The sequence below is a fragment of the Phyllostomus hastatus genome, unplaced genomic scaffold, assembly GCF_019186645.2.
Source record: "Phyllostomus hastatus isolate PE091 unplaced genomic scaffold, TTU_PhHast_1.1 phas_scaffold_39, whole genome shotgun sequence".
Classification (NCBI taxonomy): Eukaryota; Metazoa; Chordata; class Mammalia; order Chiroptera; family Phyllostomidae; genus Phyllostomus; species Phyllostomus hastatus.
Genome location: NW_025334028.1, coordinates 25,285,547 through 25,301,067, shown reverse-complemented (window position 1 = coordinate 25,301,067; position 15,521 = coordinate 25,285,547). Strand labels below are relative to the sequence as shown.

General features: G+C 39.9%; 1 protein-coding gene across 1 annotated transcript in view; it reads left to right on the top strand.

Moving 5' to 3' along the window:
- The first annotated feature begins 4,398 nt into the window (after positions 1-4,398).
- Positions 4,399-15,521, top strand: part of MANBA (mannosidase beta) — a 114,993-nt gene continuing 103,870 nt past the window's right edge. Inside the window, exon 1 of the mRNA XM_045820423.1 lies at positions 4,399-4,827. Coding sequence (XP_045676379.1) covers positions 4,645-4,827 — 183 coding nt within the window. The 5' untranslated portion in view covers positions 4,399-4,644. The remainder of the gene's footprint in view (positions 4,828-15,521) is intronic.

Genomic DNA, 15,521 nt, shown 5'->3' with positions numbered 1-15,521 from the left:
TAATGTTGTCCCGGAGGATCCTAAGCCTCTCCTCATTTTTTTGAATTCTAATTTCTTCATTCTGTTCCAGTTGGATATTTATTTCTTCCTTCTGTTCCAAATCATTGATCTGAGTCCCAGTTTCCTTCCCATCACTATTGGTTCCCTGTTCACTTTTCTTTATTTCACTTTTCATAGCCTTCACTTTTTCCTCTATTTTGTGACCATACTCAGTCATTTCTATGAGCACCTTGATTACCAGTGTTTTGAACTCTGCATATGATAGATTGCTATCTCTTCATTGCTTGGTTATATTTTTTCTGGAGCTTTGATCTGTTCTTTCATTTGGACCATATATATATATATTTTTTTTTTGTCTCGTCATGCCTGTTATGTAGTAAGGAGCAGAGCCTTAAGTATTTATTTACCAGGTTGGGTTAACCCACGTTGCTGCATTCTGGTGCTGTATTTTGCGGGAGGAGTCCGAGAGGGAACAATGCCACTTGCTTAGCTCTCTGTGGGCTTTCAGTCACCTCCTCCACTACCCACAAGCAAATTGGGCCCTTCTAGTTCTGATTCCTTGTGGGTGGGTTTATGTATGTTCTGGGACCTGTGGGTCTCTCCAATGAACTCTCCTGTGAGGCTGGGAGTTTCTCCTGCCACCTCAACCCTCACAAGTTTTTTCAGTCAGAGCTTTTGAGCCTTTACTTCCCCACACTGGAACCCTGGGTTGCATGGTCTGTCTTGCTCCCTAGTTGTTCCTCCTGGTTTATCCATAAACAAATGTGGGACTTCTGATCCATCTGCCTTGCTGCACATCCTCCCTGCCTCAGCTGCCCATTTCCGCTTCTCCTACTGGTCTGGATGAATGTTTCTTCTTTAACTCCTTGGTTGTTGGACTTCCATACAGTTCAATTTTATGGCAATTCTCATTACGTTTTATTTCTAAATTTGTTGTTGTCCTTCTTTTGGTTGTGTGAGGAGGCAAAGTATATCTACCTACACCTCCATCTGGACCAGAAGTCTAAGGTCAGCATCTGGAGCATCTTTTTATATGTTTATTTGCCATCTGTGTATCTTATTTTTCACATTCTTATTTGATTTTTTAAACTGCTGTTTACATTTAATATTATTATGTATTAGTTTTAGGTGATCAGCAGAGTGGTTAGACAATCATAAGACAGTTCCATTTTTAATTTTTTGAGGTATCCTCATACTGCTTTCCATAGTGGTTGTACCCATCTGCATTCCCACCAATGGTGCAAAAGCGTTCCCTTTTTTTCACATCCTTGCCAACACTTGTCATTTGTTGTTTTATTGATTATAGACACTCTGACAGGTGCAAGGTACCTGTCAGATATCTCATCATGGTTTTGTATGTCTTTGTTAGGTCATTTTTTAGTTGAGTTGTTTGTGTTTTTATTTTTGGGTTTCAGAGTTCTTTGTATAACCTTAAAGGGGGATACTTATGGTCCATTGTCCCTAGTTTTGGAGATTAAGCATTCTGAGTCTTTTTCCTCCTTATTATAATTTATGAGATTATCTCATGGCATTGAAACATTCTTGGCCTTGGAATACCATGATGTTCTGATGAGTTTATTTAGCAATTTCATGTATTTAGAGATGGTAGTATGGTCAGATGGACCAAAAAATCCTCATTGGCCTCCTGCAGCAGAATATTGATCCTGTGTGTCATTTAACCTGCATAGGCTTTATTTGTCTCTTTAAATCAGGAAAATATCACTTGGTCTAAATAATCTGAATTCTGGGAAGCATCAAATGAGATGATCAAAATGAAGTCCATTTGTGGGTGGGGGGGGGGCTCTGCCTGCAGGGACCCCCAGCCACCACGGATGAGAATAAGTCTACCAAGACATGATCTGCTTGGGGAGGAAAGGTGGCTGAACTCTCAAAGAAGGGCCAGGAGACTTTTCCTGAATGGTCTTTTACTGGGTTCATTTGCAAAGGATACAGGGCATATATACATAAAGCTCATCAACCATTGTCAGGCAGTAAGGATCAAACAATAGATAACATTCAAAGAACTATAAGGGCTTATTTTGAGTCAGGATCAGACAGCTAAAGTCCCATAAAACTTTGGGGAAACACTCATTTCATGCTTGGATCCTTACCATTTGAATTGAGTGTATTAGCAAAGCAGGTTTCACAGGATTTTATGCATTCTTTCTTAGGCCTGATTGCCCTAGGGAATTCGCCCTTTCCAGCACAGTACTGCACCACCCTCTGTCGATGTTTTAGGCTTAAGTCAAGCAGAGGAAGTAAGGCACCCAAGAGATTAGGAGACTTCTTGCAGACAGAATGGGGACTCAGGCTACGTCAAAGCTGAGGGGCGAGGGTCCATCACCCCCTTTTTCTATAGCCCCCCAAGTCCTTCCCTGGGGGCCCCTTCATGACCCTGCCTGTCTTAGGTCATCCCTCCATTGAGGAATCTTACCTGTCATTGGCTAAAAGGTCATCCACTCAGGGCCAAGCAGGGTGAGGTAAAGGGGGCAGAGGCGACGCCCCTGCCAGGGAGATAAGTAAGCTTTGTCTCCTTATAAGCTTAGGGTTCCAAGGTTTCTCACTCAGCCTTAGCCATGAGGGGTTGCGGCTTCTGAAACCAGGCAGGGCGGTCCCCAACATCCATTTATACAGTATAAGGTTATAGAAATGTGTGACTATTTTTAAAATGGTATCTGATGTTATGCTTTTAAATTATATAAGTTGAGAAATTTTATAACTATTTCAAACTGATTTCTTCTTCCTGGAAATAATGGACAAAAATTATCCTCTAACAAAATGAAAACATCATGTCACCTGTGTCAAACCCAATTTTAGGCAGAATACTTTTTTGGGCTTTGCATTTGATTTAAGTTCTCTGTTTTCAAAATGAAGTAATCCAAATGATGTTATGCTTGTGTCCTGGAATTAAAGAAGGAATGACGTCTCTATTTCTTGTTTTTTAAAAAATAGATTCCCTAAAATGATTCTTAATAGAACAGCAGAATATAGCCAAATACATTTGCTGGCATGAAATTTCCTTTGGCTTGGCTTAATAGAATCTCTGGGATTTATGAAAAAATCTTTGCTACTCTTGCAGCCCTAGGTTACGTTGTCAGTTTTGAACAGACTGGGGATGGCTGTCTATTGCCACTCATTATGGTATATTACTTGAAGTGAGACCTTTGTTCTATCAAAAGTAAGAATGCTTCTGGAGTGGGAAAGCCTTTGAATCAGCCAGAACCTTTTCCCTTTAGTATCAAAAGGCTCAACTGCAAGGAGACTAAGAACCAGGAGAGGAGTGTTTTGGTCCTATCTGCCACTGTATGATAGTCAAGTCATCTGACTTTTTTGGACCCCCATTACCTCAGCTGTAAAGCCAAAGGGTTGGACTGTATAATCCATAGTGTCCCTAATGCCAAATGCTAGGCTTGTGAAAAGTACTGATTCTGAAAAGGTAAAATATTGTCCTGTGTACATAGATTCATTCAGTTCCAGAGCCATTGTACAGCAAAACAAAGCTTGGATTTCATGAGGGGAGGACTTTTCAAAGACTTTCTCTTCTAAATAATGAAATAAGGCAGATAACATCAACACAGGGATAAGCCAGTCTATTTTATGGAATGTGAAATTTCCTCTATCAGCTTTCTAGAGTCACTGTTAAAACTTACTGCAAAAACGGGAGTCAAGTAGGTCACGTGAGTAAGAGACCTGGAATAAACCTGTGGTATTTTTTGGGTACCCTCGCACTGAGACAACCATCTATTAAACTCATTTTATGCTTATAACGACGTGAAAAATTACCGCCTACATTTTCGAGTTCAGGAAACAGAGGTACTAGAGATTCTGTGGCTTGCCAGGTTGCACAAATAGCGGCAGACTTGAAATTTGCTTGCGCATCTAGGGAAGGGTTCCAGAGCCTCAGGAGCCTCCTCTGAGGAACTTTGTAAAAGAGAAGGTCTCAGTCCACAGACACGATTAGCTAAGAAGCTGGGCGTTTTGAGAGTCAGGCCCCTCCCACACGCCCTACACGGCTTTTCTCAGCTCTCAAAACAATCCTACCAATTAGGCCCTTTTAGTACTTGCTTACTCTTTCAAGGGCTGGGTACTCAGACCCTCGTGGAGCTGCAGGAGGCAGGCGTCACCGCCACCCGGCCGACCCTGCAGAGTGGTGGGGGGTTTGGGGAAATTTGGGGAACGAAAGTGATGGGGTGTCACGGGGTTTCGCTTCTCTGAAGCAGTGAGGAGCCTCTCTAGCTGTGGTGTCCTCATACTATTGTCTGTCCCAGAGCTCCCCCTGGCTTTGCGCCACTTTGCGCCCAGAGATTTGTGTGTGTCGATTACCGTGCACGTTTGCGTCTCCGGTTCAGACACCGGAACAGCGGGAATGAACGCTGAGGATGGCGTAGACTACAAGGTTAGGAGGTCCGAGCTGTGTGGAGAGGCTTGTGTTCCCTTGCAGGCACCTAAGTCGGGCATCCCTGCAGCTTAGCAGATCTGGAGGCCGGGCCTCGAGCCCAGACCCGGAGGCAGGCGGGGGCGGGGCCGGGAGGCGGGGCCGGACAGCGGACTAAGTAGGCTGGCGTCTGGGCTCCTTCTGAACCCTCTGTGGCTTCCGAGGCCGCCTGCAGCTCCGCAACCGAGACCCCTGCTCTGGGTCCTATAATGCGCCTCTGCCCGCTGCTGCTCCAGCTACTCGCGCTGTGGGGTGCGCACCCCTCGGCCGCGGCGCGCAGTCTCAGCCTGGGGGGAAGTTGGAGGATTCGCAGCGGGAACGGCTCACTGGAGCTGCCTGGGGAGGTCCCCGGGTGCGTGCATATCGCCTTGTTCCAGAGGAACCTCATCCAGGTACCGTGTGTGGCCGCCCCCGGGAGACAGCACTCGCATTCCCTTCGTGGTGAGGGGCCCAGGAACAGCCGGAGAGTCTCCTCCCCACTTGTCCCGGGCTATTCTCCTCGATTGGGCACTGACTTACCCTCTGCAGTGTGTTGTCTTTGGGGGGAACTGCCAAGCGCTGTTGGAGAAGAGAACCGCGGGGAACCCCGCTGGATGGAGACTGACCGACGCACGTTGGGACCTCAGTAACTGGAAAGCGGAAGTTTTCTCAGGGCAAACTGTCTTGCTACTTGCAGTGTACTTATTGCCATAGTTCTCCACGGAAGCGTGGATAGGAAGAACATGTTGTCACTGACAGAGCCTAAGGCAGGGCTTACTTTTTCAACTACCTTGACACTGCAGAGGGCGATAGTCTTTGGCTAAGTAAATGTTTACTGTGTACAGTAATGTCTCAAGTTTTCATTTTCTTTTTAGTTTTTCATTTTCGCTGTTAGGCCTCAGGGAGTCAGATTTGGGATTTTGCAGCACATGGGTTGAGTAGACAAAACTGCCAGTGTAAGGTTAGGATTGTCAGTGTGAGTGTAAAAGGCTACATAACTTTTAAAGCTGATTGGGATGTGAAGAAAGGTGCTCTTTCTTCTCCGGGCGTGTGATGTGTGTGTTTCTCAACAGATGCTCCAAATTACAGACTTTTGGAAGTCGTTTTCCTGTTTGTGTGCAGAAGTTTGCAAACAGACTTTTACCTTCCACTGTTTTCTTGGTTCCACCTGCTGTGGTCATTTTCCCATTCTTGTCTTTGCCTGGGTAATATGTACTTGATAAATAGTTTGCATGCATTGTCTCAATTCTCATAAGAACTCTATGGAATATGTCTTTGCATTTTACGGATAATATGGTGTTAAGGAGCCCAGAGCAGTTAGAGAATTTATCCAAGATCACACAGCAACTAAGTAGCAGAAATGCATTCTGACCCATACTGGCCTCACTCTGCAGCCTGGGTTTTACAGTATGTATGCTACACTTACCCTGGTGTTCTTAAAAACTGTGTTTTTGAAGCACTGTGGTTGACTGTCAGGAGTACTATTCAAAATTTACTTAAATGGCAGGATGATCAACTAGAGTTATGCAAAGTTTCTGATCTGGTATGCATTAGCTTTTTTCCAAGAATGTATGTCAGGAAGGAAGTTTATTTGACATTACAGTCCAGTTTATTTTTTAATAAATAATTCTCAAACTTAAGTACTTTATTTTTTAGGTTCTAAACTTGTGACATAGACCACAGCTGACTTTGGCACCCTGAGGCTTCACTTACACATGGTTTGAGAGCACCTGTGTTCATTTTGCAAGGGCTCTCCTTGCCTCATTGCACTGGTACAGTTAAGACAGTGTGAACTCATTAGTGGCTTTAGCAAGTCAGATTACTGTTCCATGTTCCAGGGCCAATTTCAGGGAACAATGTTTGGTAACTAGTCAATGAGAATGAAGTTGCTCAAAATATGAAATAACTGACTTTTCCTCATGGGAATAACTTTCAGTTTCTCTTAAATCTGTTAATAAATTCTTAGGAAAACTTTAAATTTCAGTAAGGTGGATATGAGTCTTAAATGATAGTGGGATGAGAGATGGGGAGGTTTCATGGGGCTTGGGGAACTCCAGGCCCATTGACAGTAATCAACATCAGTATCGCGATTGAATACTGTGATGTTGTTATGGCACCTGCTTTATTACAACATTACTTTTTGGTGCTGATTTCAGGAAATATTTCATGGTTTAGAGCAGACACTGGCCCAAATATTATGTTTACATGAGAACTTGAAGCACATCTTGCCGAAGTCATTTTCTTATTTATTCACTCCCCTAATTATCTCATAAGTATTTATTCACCACTTCCAATGTGGTAGGCTCTATTCCAAGTGCTTGATGTCACATGGTGAAGAAAGCCAAGTCTTTGGCCAATAGACATTCTAGCAGGGAGACAGATAGTAAACAAATTAATAGATAATATAATGACAGGTGGTATACTGAATAAAAATAAAGCAGGTTAGAGGAAGGATTACTATTTTTAAAAAGTAATTAAAGATAGCCATTTGATAAAGTGACTTTTAAAGCAGAGATCTTTTTGATGAGGTCAATTTTAAGGAGAAGTGCATTCCCAGCAAGGAGGAAAGAAAGACGGACATGGGGAGAGGAGATGGGAACATGTCTGAAAATTCCAGGAATAGTAAGCAGGCCAGTGTGGTGGGAGACCACGGTGGGCAGATCATGCAGGGTTTGTAAACCATGGGAAACACTTTGGATTTTATTCTGCAGGTGATGGGAAGCTATTGGGGGTTTTGAGTTTGGACTTACATGATTAGATGTGCCTTTAAGCATATCTAATTGTGGCATGAAGACTACAATGCATCAGAATGGAAGCATGGAGACGAGGTAGGGGACTGTTATGGTTGTAGGGGCAAGAGGTGATTCTTGGCTTGGTCTAGGGTAGTAGCAGTCAAAGTATTGCTACTTAGGGTAGTAGCAATGGTGAGAATAGTTGTGAGAACACATTTCGAACATGGAACAAACAGGATTTGTTTAGTTAGATTAGTTAATGGATTGAATGTGAGATGTGAGAGAAAGAGGAGTCAAGAAAAACTTGAGTTTTTTTTTTCATTGTGCATACTTGGCTAAATGGAGTTAGTAGTTATTGAGAGCTTAGGTGTCTTAGCTCTCTCTCTCCTAAAGGATCTCATTCAGCCATTCAGTCTACTATTATGCCATACACTAAAAGAGGCATTAGAAATAAAAAAGAAATGATAAGACCCAGTTCCTATTTTGTGGGAGGCCAGATTAACTACAACCTAATGATAAATACTTAGGTAAGGGACCCTTCTTAAGAATTTTCTCAGCTTTCCTGTGCAATTTCTCAGTTGTATAAGTTTGAAAAACAGTTTTAATAAAAGATATTCTCAGTGTGCCCAAGTTAGAAAATAGAGAGAGGTAAGAAAAAGAAAATGTGGAAGCCTGGCTTCCAGATATAACTATTATTAAAATTTTAAAATACACGATATCCATTTGGAGGTTTTCTATGTATACATATTTATGATAAGAATTTAAATACACACTTTCACAACTTTTTAATACTAAATATATATGTATTTTAATTCTCACTTGAGAATATGTTGACTATAGAGAGAGGAATGGAGTGAGAAAGACAGAAAGAAAGAAAAAAAAAGGAGAGAAAGAAAGAAAAGAAGGACAGAAAGAAAGAGAAAGAAAGTAAAGAAAGACAGAAAAAGAAAGACAAAGAAAGAGAGAGGGGGAGGGAGGGAGGAAAAAGAAAGAAGGAGAGAAGGGAAGGAAGGAAGGAAGGAAGGAAGGAAAGAAGGAAGGAAAGAAGGGAGGAAGGGAGGGAGGGAGGGAGGGAGGAGGGAGGGAAGGAGGGAAGGAAGGAGGGAGGGATTGGTTGCTTTCCATATGCACCCAGATCAGGGATCAAACTCACAACTAGGTGTGGCAAGACCAGGAACTGAACCTCTAACATTTTGCTCTACGGTATGATGCTCCAACCAACTGAGCCAACATGCAACAAAAACCTATTTCTACAAGTCATGTTAAATGGCTCTTGTTTTATTCCATTGTGTACATTTGCCATCTTTTGTTATCAGTCCTTTATTATTGAATCTGACTCCATTTATCTGACTCCATTTTTTTCTATTCTTTATGAAGATCCTTTTAAGTAAATTTTAGTTAATGGACATCCTTATTTTCTTAGACAAAGTTTTAGAAGTGGAATTGCTGATTCAAAGGGTATGCATTTTTGAGTCTTTTAATACAAACTTCAAATTGTTCTCCATAAAACGTGTACCAGCTTTACACTTCCATCATCATTTTATCCGAATGCTTATTTTAGGTGTAAATGTGGGTTATTTTTAAAAACAAAAAATTTACTTTCTATTGAGGTTAAACACTTTATATGTTTTTTATAGGTTTATTGGTGATTTATGGTTATTTATTCATGTGTTTTTCATGTGTTTCATCTATTTTCCTGTTGGCTATTCTTTTTTTAAGTGATTTATTGTTTATGCTATTACAGTTGTTCCAGTTTTTTCTCCTTTTCCCTCCTCCACCCAGCTTACCCCCAACTTTCATAGCCAATTTCCACACAGTTGTCCATGTCCATGGGTCTTTCATATATATTCTTTGACTATTCCTTCACCTTCTGTCAATCATTTTCCACTTGCCTCCTCCCCTCTTACAGATGTTATTCTCTTCCATAATTCTATGCCTCTGGTTCTATTTTGTTTATTAGTTTATTTTGTTCATTAGATTCCTCTTATAAGTAAGATCATATGATAATTGTCTTTCACTGACTGACTGATTTCATTTAGGATAATAGTCTCCAGTTTGATCCATGCTGTTGAAAAAGGTGGGATTTTTTTCCTGCTGCATAATATTCCATTGTGTAAATGTACCACCATTTTTAATCCACTCATCTTATGTTGAGCATGTAAACTGTTTCTAGATCTTGGCTATTGTAGATAGTGCTGCTATGAACATTGGAGTACATACATTCTTTTGAAAATTTTTTTTATTACTAGGATATATTCTCAACAGTGGAATTGCTGGGTCAAAAGGCAGTTCCATTTTAAATTTTTTGAGGAAATTCCATCCTGTTTTTCACAGTGGCTGCGCCAATCTGCATTCCCGCCAACAGTGCACTAGGGTTCTCTTTTCTCCACATCCTTGCCAGCACTTGTTTTTTGATTTATTAATGATGGCCATTTTTGTAGGTGTGAAGTGGTATCTGTCTGATGGCTAGTGATGTTGAGCATTTTTTCTTATGTCTATGGGCCATCTGTATGTCCTTGGAGAAACATCTATTCGGGTTCTTTGCTCATTTTTAATTGGATTGTTTGTCCTCCTGGTATTGAGTCCTTTATATATGAATTGTTTATATATTCTGGAGATTAAACCTTCGTCTGATATATCATTGGAAAATATGTTTTCCCATACAGTTGGTTCTCTTTTCATTGTAATGATGAAAAGGAAACTGTGCAGAAGCTTTTAATTTGATGTAGCCCCATTGGTTTATTTTTTGCTTTATGTCCCTTGTCCTAGGAGATTTGTTGGCAAAAATATTGCTACACAAGATATCTGAAAATTTACTATGTTTTCCTCTATAATTTTTATGGTATCATGACTTATATTTAAGTCTTTTATCCATTTAGAGTTTATTCTGGTGTATGGTATAAGTTGATGTCTAGTTTCATTTTGTTTCATGTACCTCTCCAGTTCTTCCAACACCATTTACTGAATAGAGTATTTTTACTCCATTGTATGCTTGTGTCCCCTTTGTCAAATATTAACTGACCATAGAGACATGGGTTTATTTCTGGGCTCTTTATTCTGTTCCATTGATCTATATATTTGTTCTTATGCCAGCACCAGACTGTTTGGATAACAGTGGCCTTGTAATATAGTTTGATATCAGGTATTGTGATCCCTTCAACTTTGTTCTTCTTTCTCAAAATTGCTGAGGCTATTCTGGGTCTTTTTTGGTCCCATATAAATTTTTGAAATATTTGTTTTAGATCTGTGAAATATGCTATTGGTATTTTAATAGGGATTGTGTTGAATCCATAGATTGCTTTGGGTAGTGTGGACATTTTAATGTTAATTCTTCTAATCCCTGAACATGGTATATACTTCCATTTATTTGTATATTCCTCAGTACTTTTTCTTCAGTGTTATAGTTTTCTGAGTGCAGGTCTTTTACCTCCTTGGTTAAATTTTTTCCTGGTACTTTATTTTTTTGGTTGCTATATAAATGTGATTTTTCAAAAAATTTCTCTTTCTGATAGTTCAGTATTGGTATATAAAAATACCATCAATTTCTGAATATTGACTTCGTATCCTGCTACTTTGCTGCATTCATTTATTAGGTCAAGTGGTTTTTTGGTGTAGTCTATAGGATTTTCTATATACACTACCATATTGTCTGTGAATAATGACAGTTTTATTCCCTCCTTTCCTATTTGGATGCCTTTTATTTCTTCTTGCATGATCACTGTGTCTAGGACTTCCAGTCCTATGTTGAATAAGTGGTGAAAGCAGACAGCCTTCTTTTGTCCCTGACCTTAAGAGAAACACTTGTAGCTTTTGCTCATTGAGTATGATGTTAGCAGTAGGTTTTTTTGTATATGGCCTTTATTATGTTTAGATATGCTCCCTCTATTACCACTTTGCTAAGAGTTTTTATCGTAAGTGGGTGCTGTACTTTATCAAATGCTTTTTCTGCATCTATCGATATGATCATGTGATTTTTGCCTTTCATTTTGCTTATGTGATGTATCACGCTTATTGATTTGCTAATATTGTACCATTCTTGCATCCCTGGAATAAATCCCACTCGATGATAGTCTGTGATCTTTTTAATGTATTACTGGATCCATTTTACTAATATTTTGTTGAGGAGTTTAGCATCTACGTTTATCAGAGATAATGGCCTACAATTTTCTTTTTTTGTTGTATCTTTACCTGGTTTTGGAATTAGGATAATACTGGCCTTGTAAAAAGAGTTTCGATATCTTCCCACGTGTTGAATTTTTGGGATAGTTTGGCAATGATAGGTGTTAGTTATCCTTTGAATGATTGGTAGAATTCGCCTGTGATGTCATCTTCTCCAGGGCTTTTGTGTTCCAGGAGTTTTTTGATTACTGCTTTAATTTTGCTAGTTGTTATTGCTCTATTTTTAGGTTTTTTGCTTCTTCCTGATTCATTTTTGGAAGGTTGTATGTTTCTAGAAATTTATCCATTTTGCCCAGGTTCTCCAATTTCTTGGCATATAGTTGTTCATAGTAATTTCTTACAATCCTTTGTATTTCTGTTATCAGTTCTTACCTCTCCTCTTTCATTTCTGATTTTATCTATTTGGGTCCTGTTGCTTTTTTTTGGATTATCTGGTCAAAGGTTTGTGAATTTTTAAAAATATTCATTATATTTTTTTCCCATTACCCTTTAGTTCGTGTATGTCCCACACTCCCCAGCAATCACCAAACTGTGGTCCATGTTCATGAGTCCTTTTTTTCTTTTTCCTCAGTCCCTCTACCCTCTAACCTCCATCCACCCCTGCACTAGCTGTCAGCCTGCTCTCCATCTGTGAGTCTGTCCTCATTTTCCTTGTTAGTTCACTTTGTCCATTAGATTCCACATATGAGTGAAATCATATGGTGTTTATCTTCTTCTCACTGGCTTATTTCACTTACCATAATATTCTCCAAGTTGATCCATACTGTTGCAAAGGGTGCAATTTTCTTGTTAAGAATGGACTGTTTGACTTAATTTGTTCATTATATGATGTGAAATGATCTCAAAAGCTTTTAGGAAAGGAACCACTTAAAAATCGGTGTATCTTTTTCTTCTAAAAGTTTGACCAATTAAACCATGTGACATGAAGAGATAAATTAGCTAAGGACTTTGTATTTGAAATTTAAATTTGAACAGAAATAATTATCAATAAATAATGTCACTCAATTTTTGGGAAGAGAGAAGCATGAGGTTTTTAAGCCCTCATTTTTTAAAAAAGGGTATCCTAAAAAGTTTTGATTCTTAAACATGGACATATGTTTCTTCATTTGATGCCACATGGGGTGTGTTTAGGGCACAGGATTCTTTGCTTCTCATGACCAAACACTGGGAATCAAAGGGTTATTTGAGGACTAAATCTTTAGGTGAATGCTGGCTTATCACATGTTAGTCCTTACATGTATTCCTTATAATATGTAAGTCTGTAGTTAACCTGTGAACATCATCTTCATGTAATATTCATTTGATGTCTTCCATGTTCAATGCACTGTGCTTGGCTCCTCTCAAGTGCACTTGTTCATGTAATTCCCACAACAACCATGTGGAAATGGTATAATTATTCACACTGACTGAGGCTCAAAGAAGTTATAGCCTGAGATCATGCATCTGATAAACTGTGGGGGCAAGGATTCAGCCCAATTCTTTTCACACTCTACATTTTTGTTGGCAAGAAGAATACATAGTAAGCAAAGGGAACAATTATTCTTTTAGATTAAAGATGTCCAGTGAAAAGAATGACAAGAGCACAATATAATGTTCAAAATATACCACTACACTTTTGGTCAAGATGGCAGCATACACAAACATGGCTCATCTTTTTACATAACCACATCAAAACTACAACTAAACTATAGAACAACCATCACTCAGAACCATCAGAAATTGAGTTGAATGGAAGTTTGATAACTATAGAATTAAGGAAATCACATCCATCAAGACTGATAGGAAGCATGCAGACACAGAACAGGCTGGTCCCTCACCCATGTGTGGTGTATAAAAATTCAGGAGGGATATTTCAGGAGCAATGAGTCCCAGCCCTATACCAGGCCCCCAAGCCCAGGGTTCCAGTGCTAGAAAGATAACTCACTGCAACTTCTGGCTGCAAAAACTAGCACAGATTGATTCAGTGGAAGAAATTTTTGAAGCCCTAAGCAGTTCCTCTTAAAGAACCCACACATGGACTCACCTTCTCAGACTCACTCCCTCTGAGCTCCAGTACTGGAGTAGGAGCTTGAAAGGCACCAGTGGCATACTGGGAGGAACTGAAGTATCTGGCATCAAGATGAGCAGAGGCCATTGTCCCTTTTCTAAACCCTCCCACCACAGAGTTGGCAAGCTGGTGCCGTATCTGAGACTTCATCAGTGTGGATAACACTGTTTGACCCACCTTGGAGAACCCTAGAGACACTGCCCTACCCTGTTTATGGACCCACCCAAGCTGCTTTTCTATATGAATGGCTGGTCTTGGCTCATGCTAGACAACTTCATAATGTCTCTCAAGCAACAGCTGGCCTCAGTGAGTCTACACCCTGCACTAGCAGCAGCCAGTAGGTGGGGGCTGACCTTGTGTGTAACACATGGGAAACCCCAGGGCCAGTGCACAGTGGACAGCTACAGACCACATTGGAGCACCATCACCCTGCCCCTGCACAACTGATCCTCCATGGAGGCAAGAGGTTGGTGGTAAGTGGTTACAGCCAATCCTTGCAGCTAACTGACCTGGGTAAATCCCTCCCACTGATCTGCCAACAAAAACCAAGGCTCATCTACAAAAGGGGTGTGTACTCAGCCCATAAGGCGGGTGCACCTAGAGTACCCAGCTTAGGTGCTAGGGGAGGCTGTGCCACTGGAGTCGACAGGACACCTCCTACATCGGGCCACACTACCAAGACACGGAGTAAAAGCAGCTCTACCTAATATATAGAGATATACATAGAGAAATACATACATGTTTGTTTCTAGAGAAACAAACATAGGGAGGCTGCAAAAATGAGGAGACAAAGAAACATGGCCCAAATGAAAGAACAGATCAAAACTCTAGAAAAAGAGCTCAGCAAAATGGAAATAAGCAATCTATCAGGTGCAGAGTTCAAAACACTGGTTATAGGATGCTTAAGGAACTTAGTGAGGACCTCAGCAGCATAAAAAAGATCTAGTCAGAAACAAAGGATTTACTAATTGAAATAAAGAACAATTTACAGGGAAATAAGAGTAGGGTGGATGAAGCCAGTAATCAAATCAATGATTTGGAACATAAGGAACCAAAAAAAAACCCAACAAACTATCGGAATAACAAGAAGAAAAAAGAATCCAAAAGAATGAGGATAGTGTAAGCAGCCTCTGGAACAACTTCAAGTGTTCCAACATTTGCATCATAGGGGTACCAGAGAGAGAAGAGAAAGCAAGAAATTGGAAATCTATTTTAAATATTAATGAATGAAAACTTCCCTAATTTGGTGAAGGAAATAGACATGCAAATCCAGGAAGCACAGAGAGACCCAAAGATGGATGCACAGGGGCCCTCTCTAAGACACATCATATTTAATATAATGCCAGAATTTAAAGATGAAAAGAGATCTTAAAAGCAGCAAGAGAAAAGAAGTTAGTTACCTATAGGGCAGTTCCCATAAGACTGTCAACTGATTTCTTAAAAGAAACTTTGCAGGCTACAAGGGATTGGCAAGAAATATTCAAAGTCATGAAAAGCAGAGACCTCCAGCAAAGATTGCTTTACCCAGCAAAGCTATCATTTAGAATCAAAGGGCAGATAAAGAGCTTCCCAGACAAAAAATAACTAAAGGAGTTCATCATCATCAAACCATTATTATATGAAATGTTAAAGGCAGTTATTTAAGAAAAAGAAGATCCAAACTACAAACAATAAAATGGCAATAAATACATATCTATCAACAATTACATCTAAATAACGAACTAAGCAAACAAGAAGAACAGAGACAGAATCCTGGATAAGGAGAGTGTTTTTATGGCTGCCAGATGGGAGGGTGGTTTGGGGGAATGGGTAAAGATGTGAAGGGATTAACAAATACAAATAGGTAGTTACAGAATAGCCATAGGGATATAAAGTACAGTACGGGAAATGGAGTAGCCAAAGAAATGCACAGCCCATGGACATGAACAATGGTGGGGGATGGCCTGAAGGAGTGTGGGGTGCTGACTGGAGGGGGGCACGGGGGGGAAATCAGGACAACTGTAATAGCATAATCAATATAATAAAAATTATAATAAATGATAATTTTATATAATTATAAATTTTATAATAAAATTATAAGTTATATAATAAAAACCAACTATACCACTAGAAGCATCCCATTTGATAAAATTTCTTGATAAATTCAAGC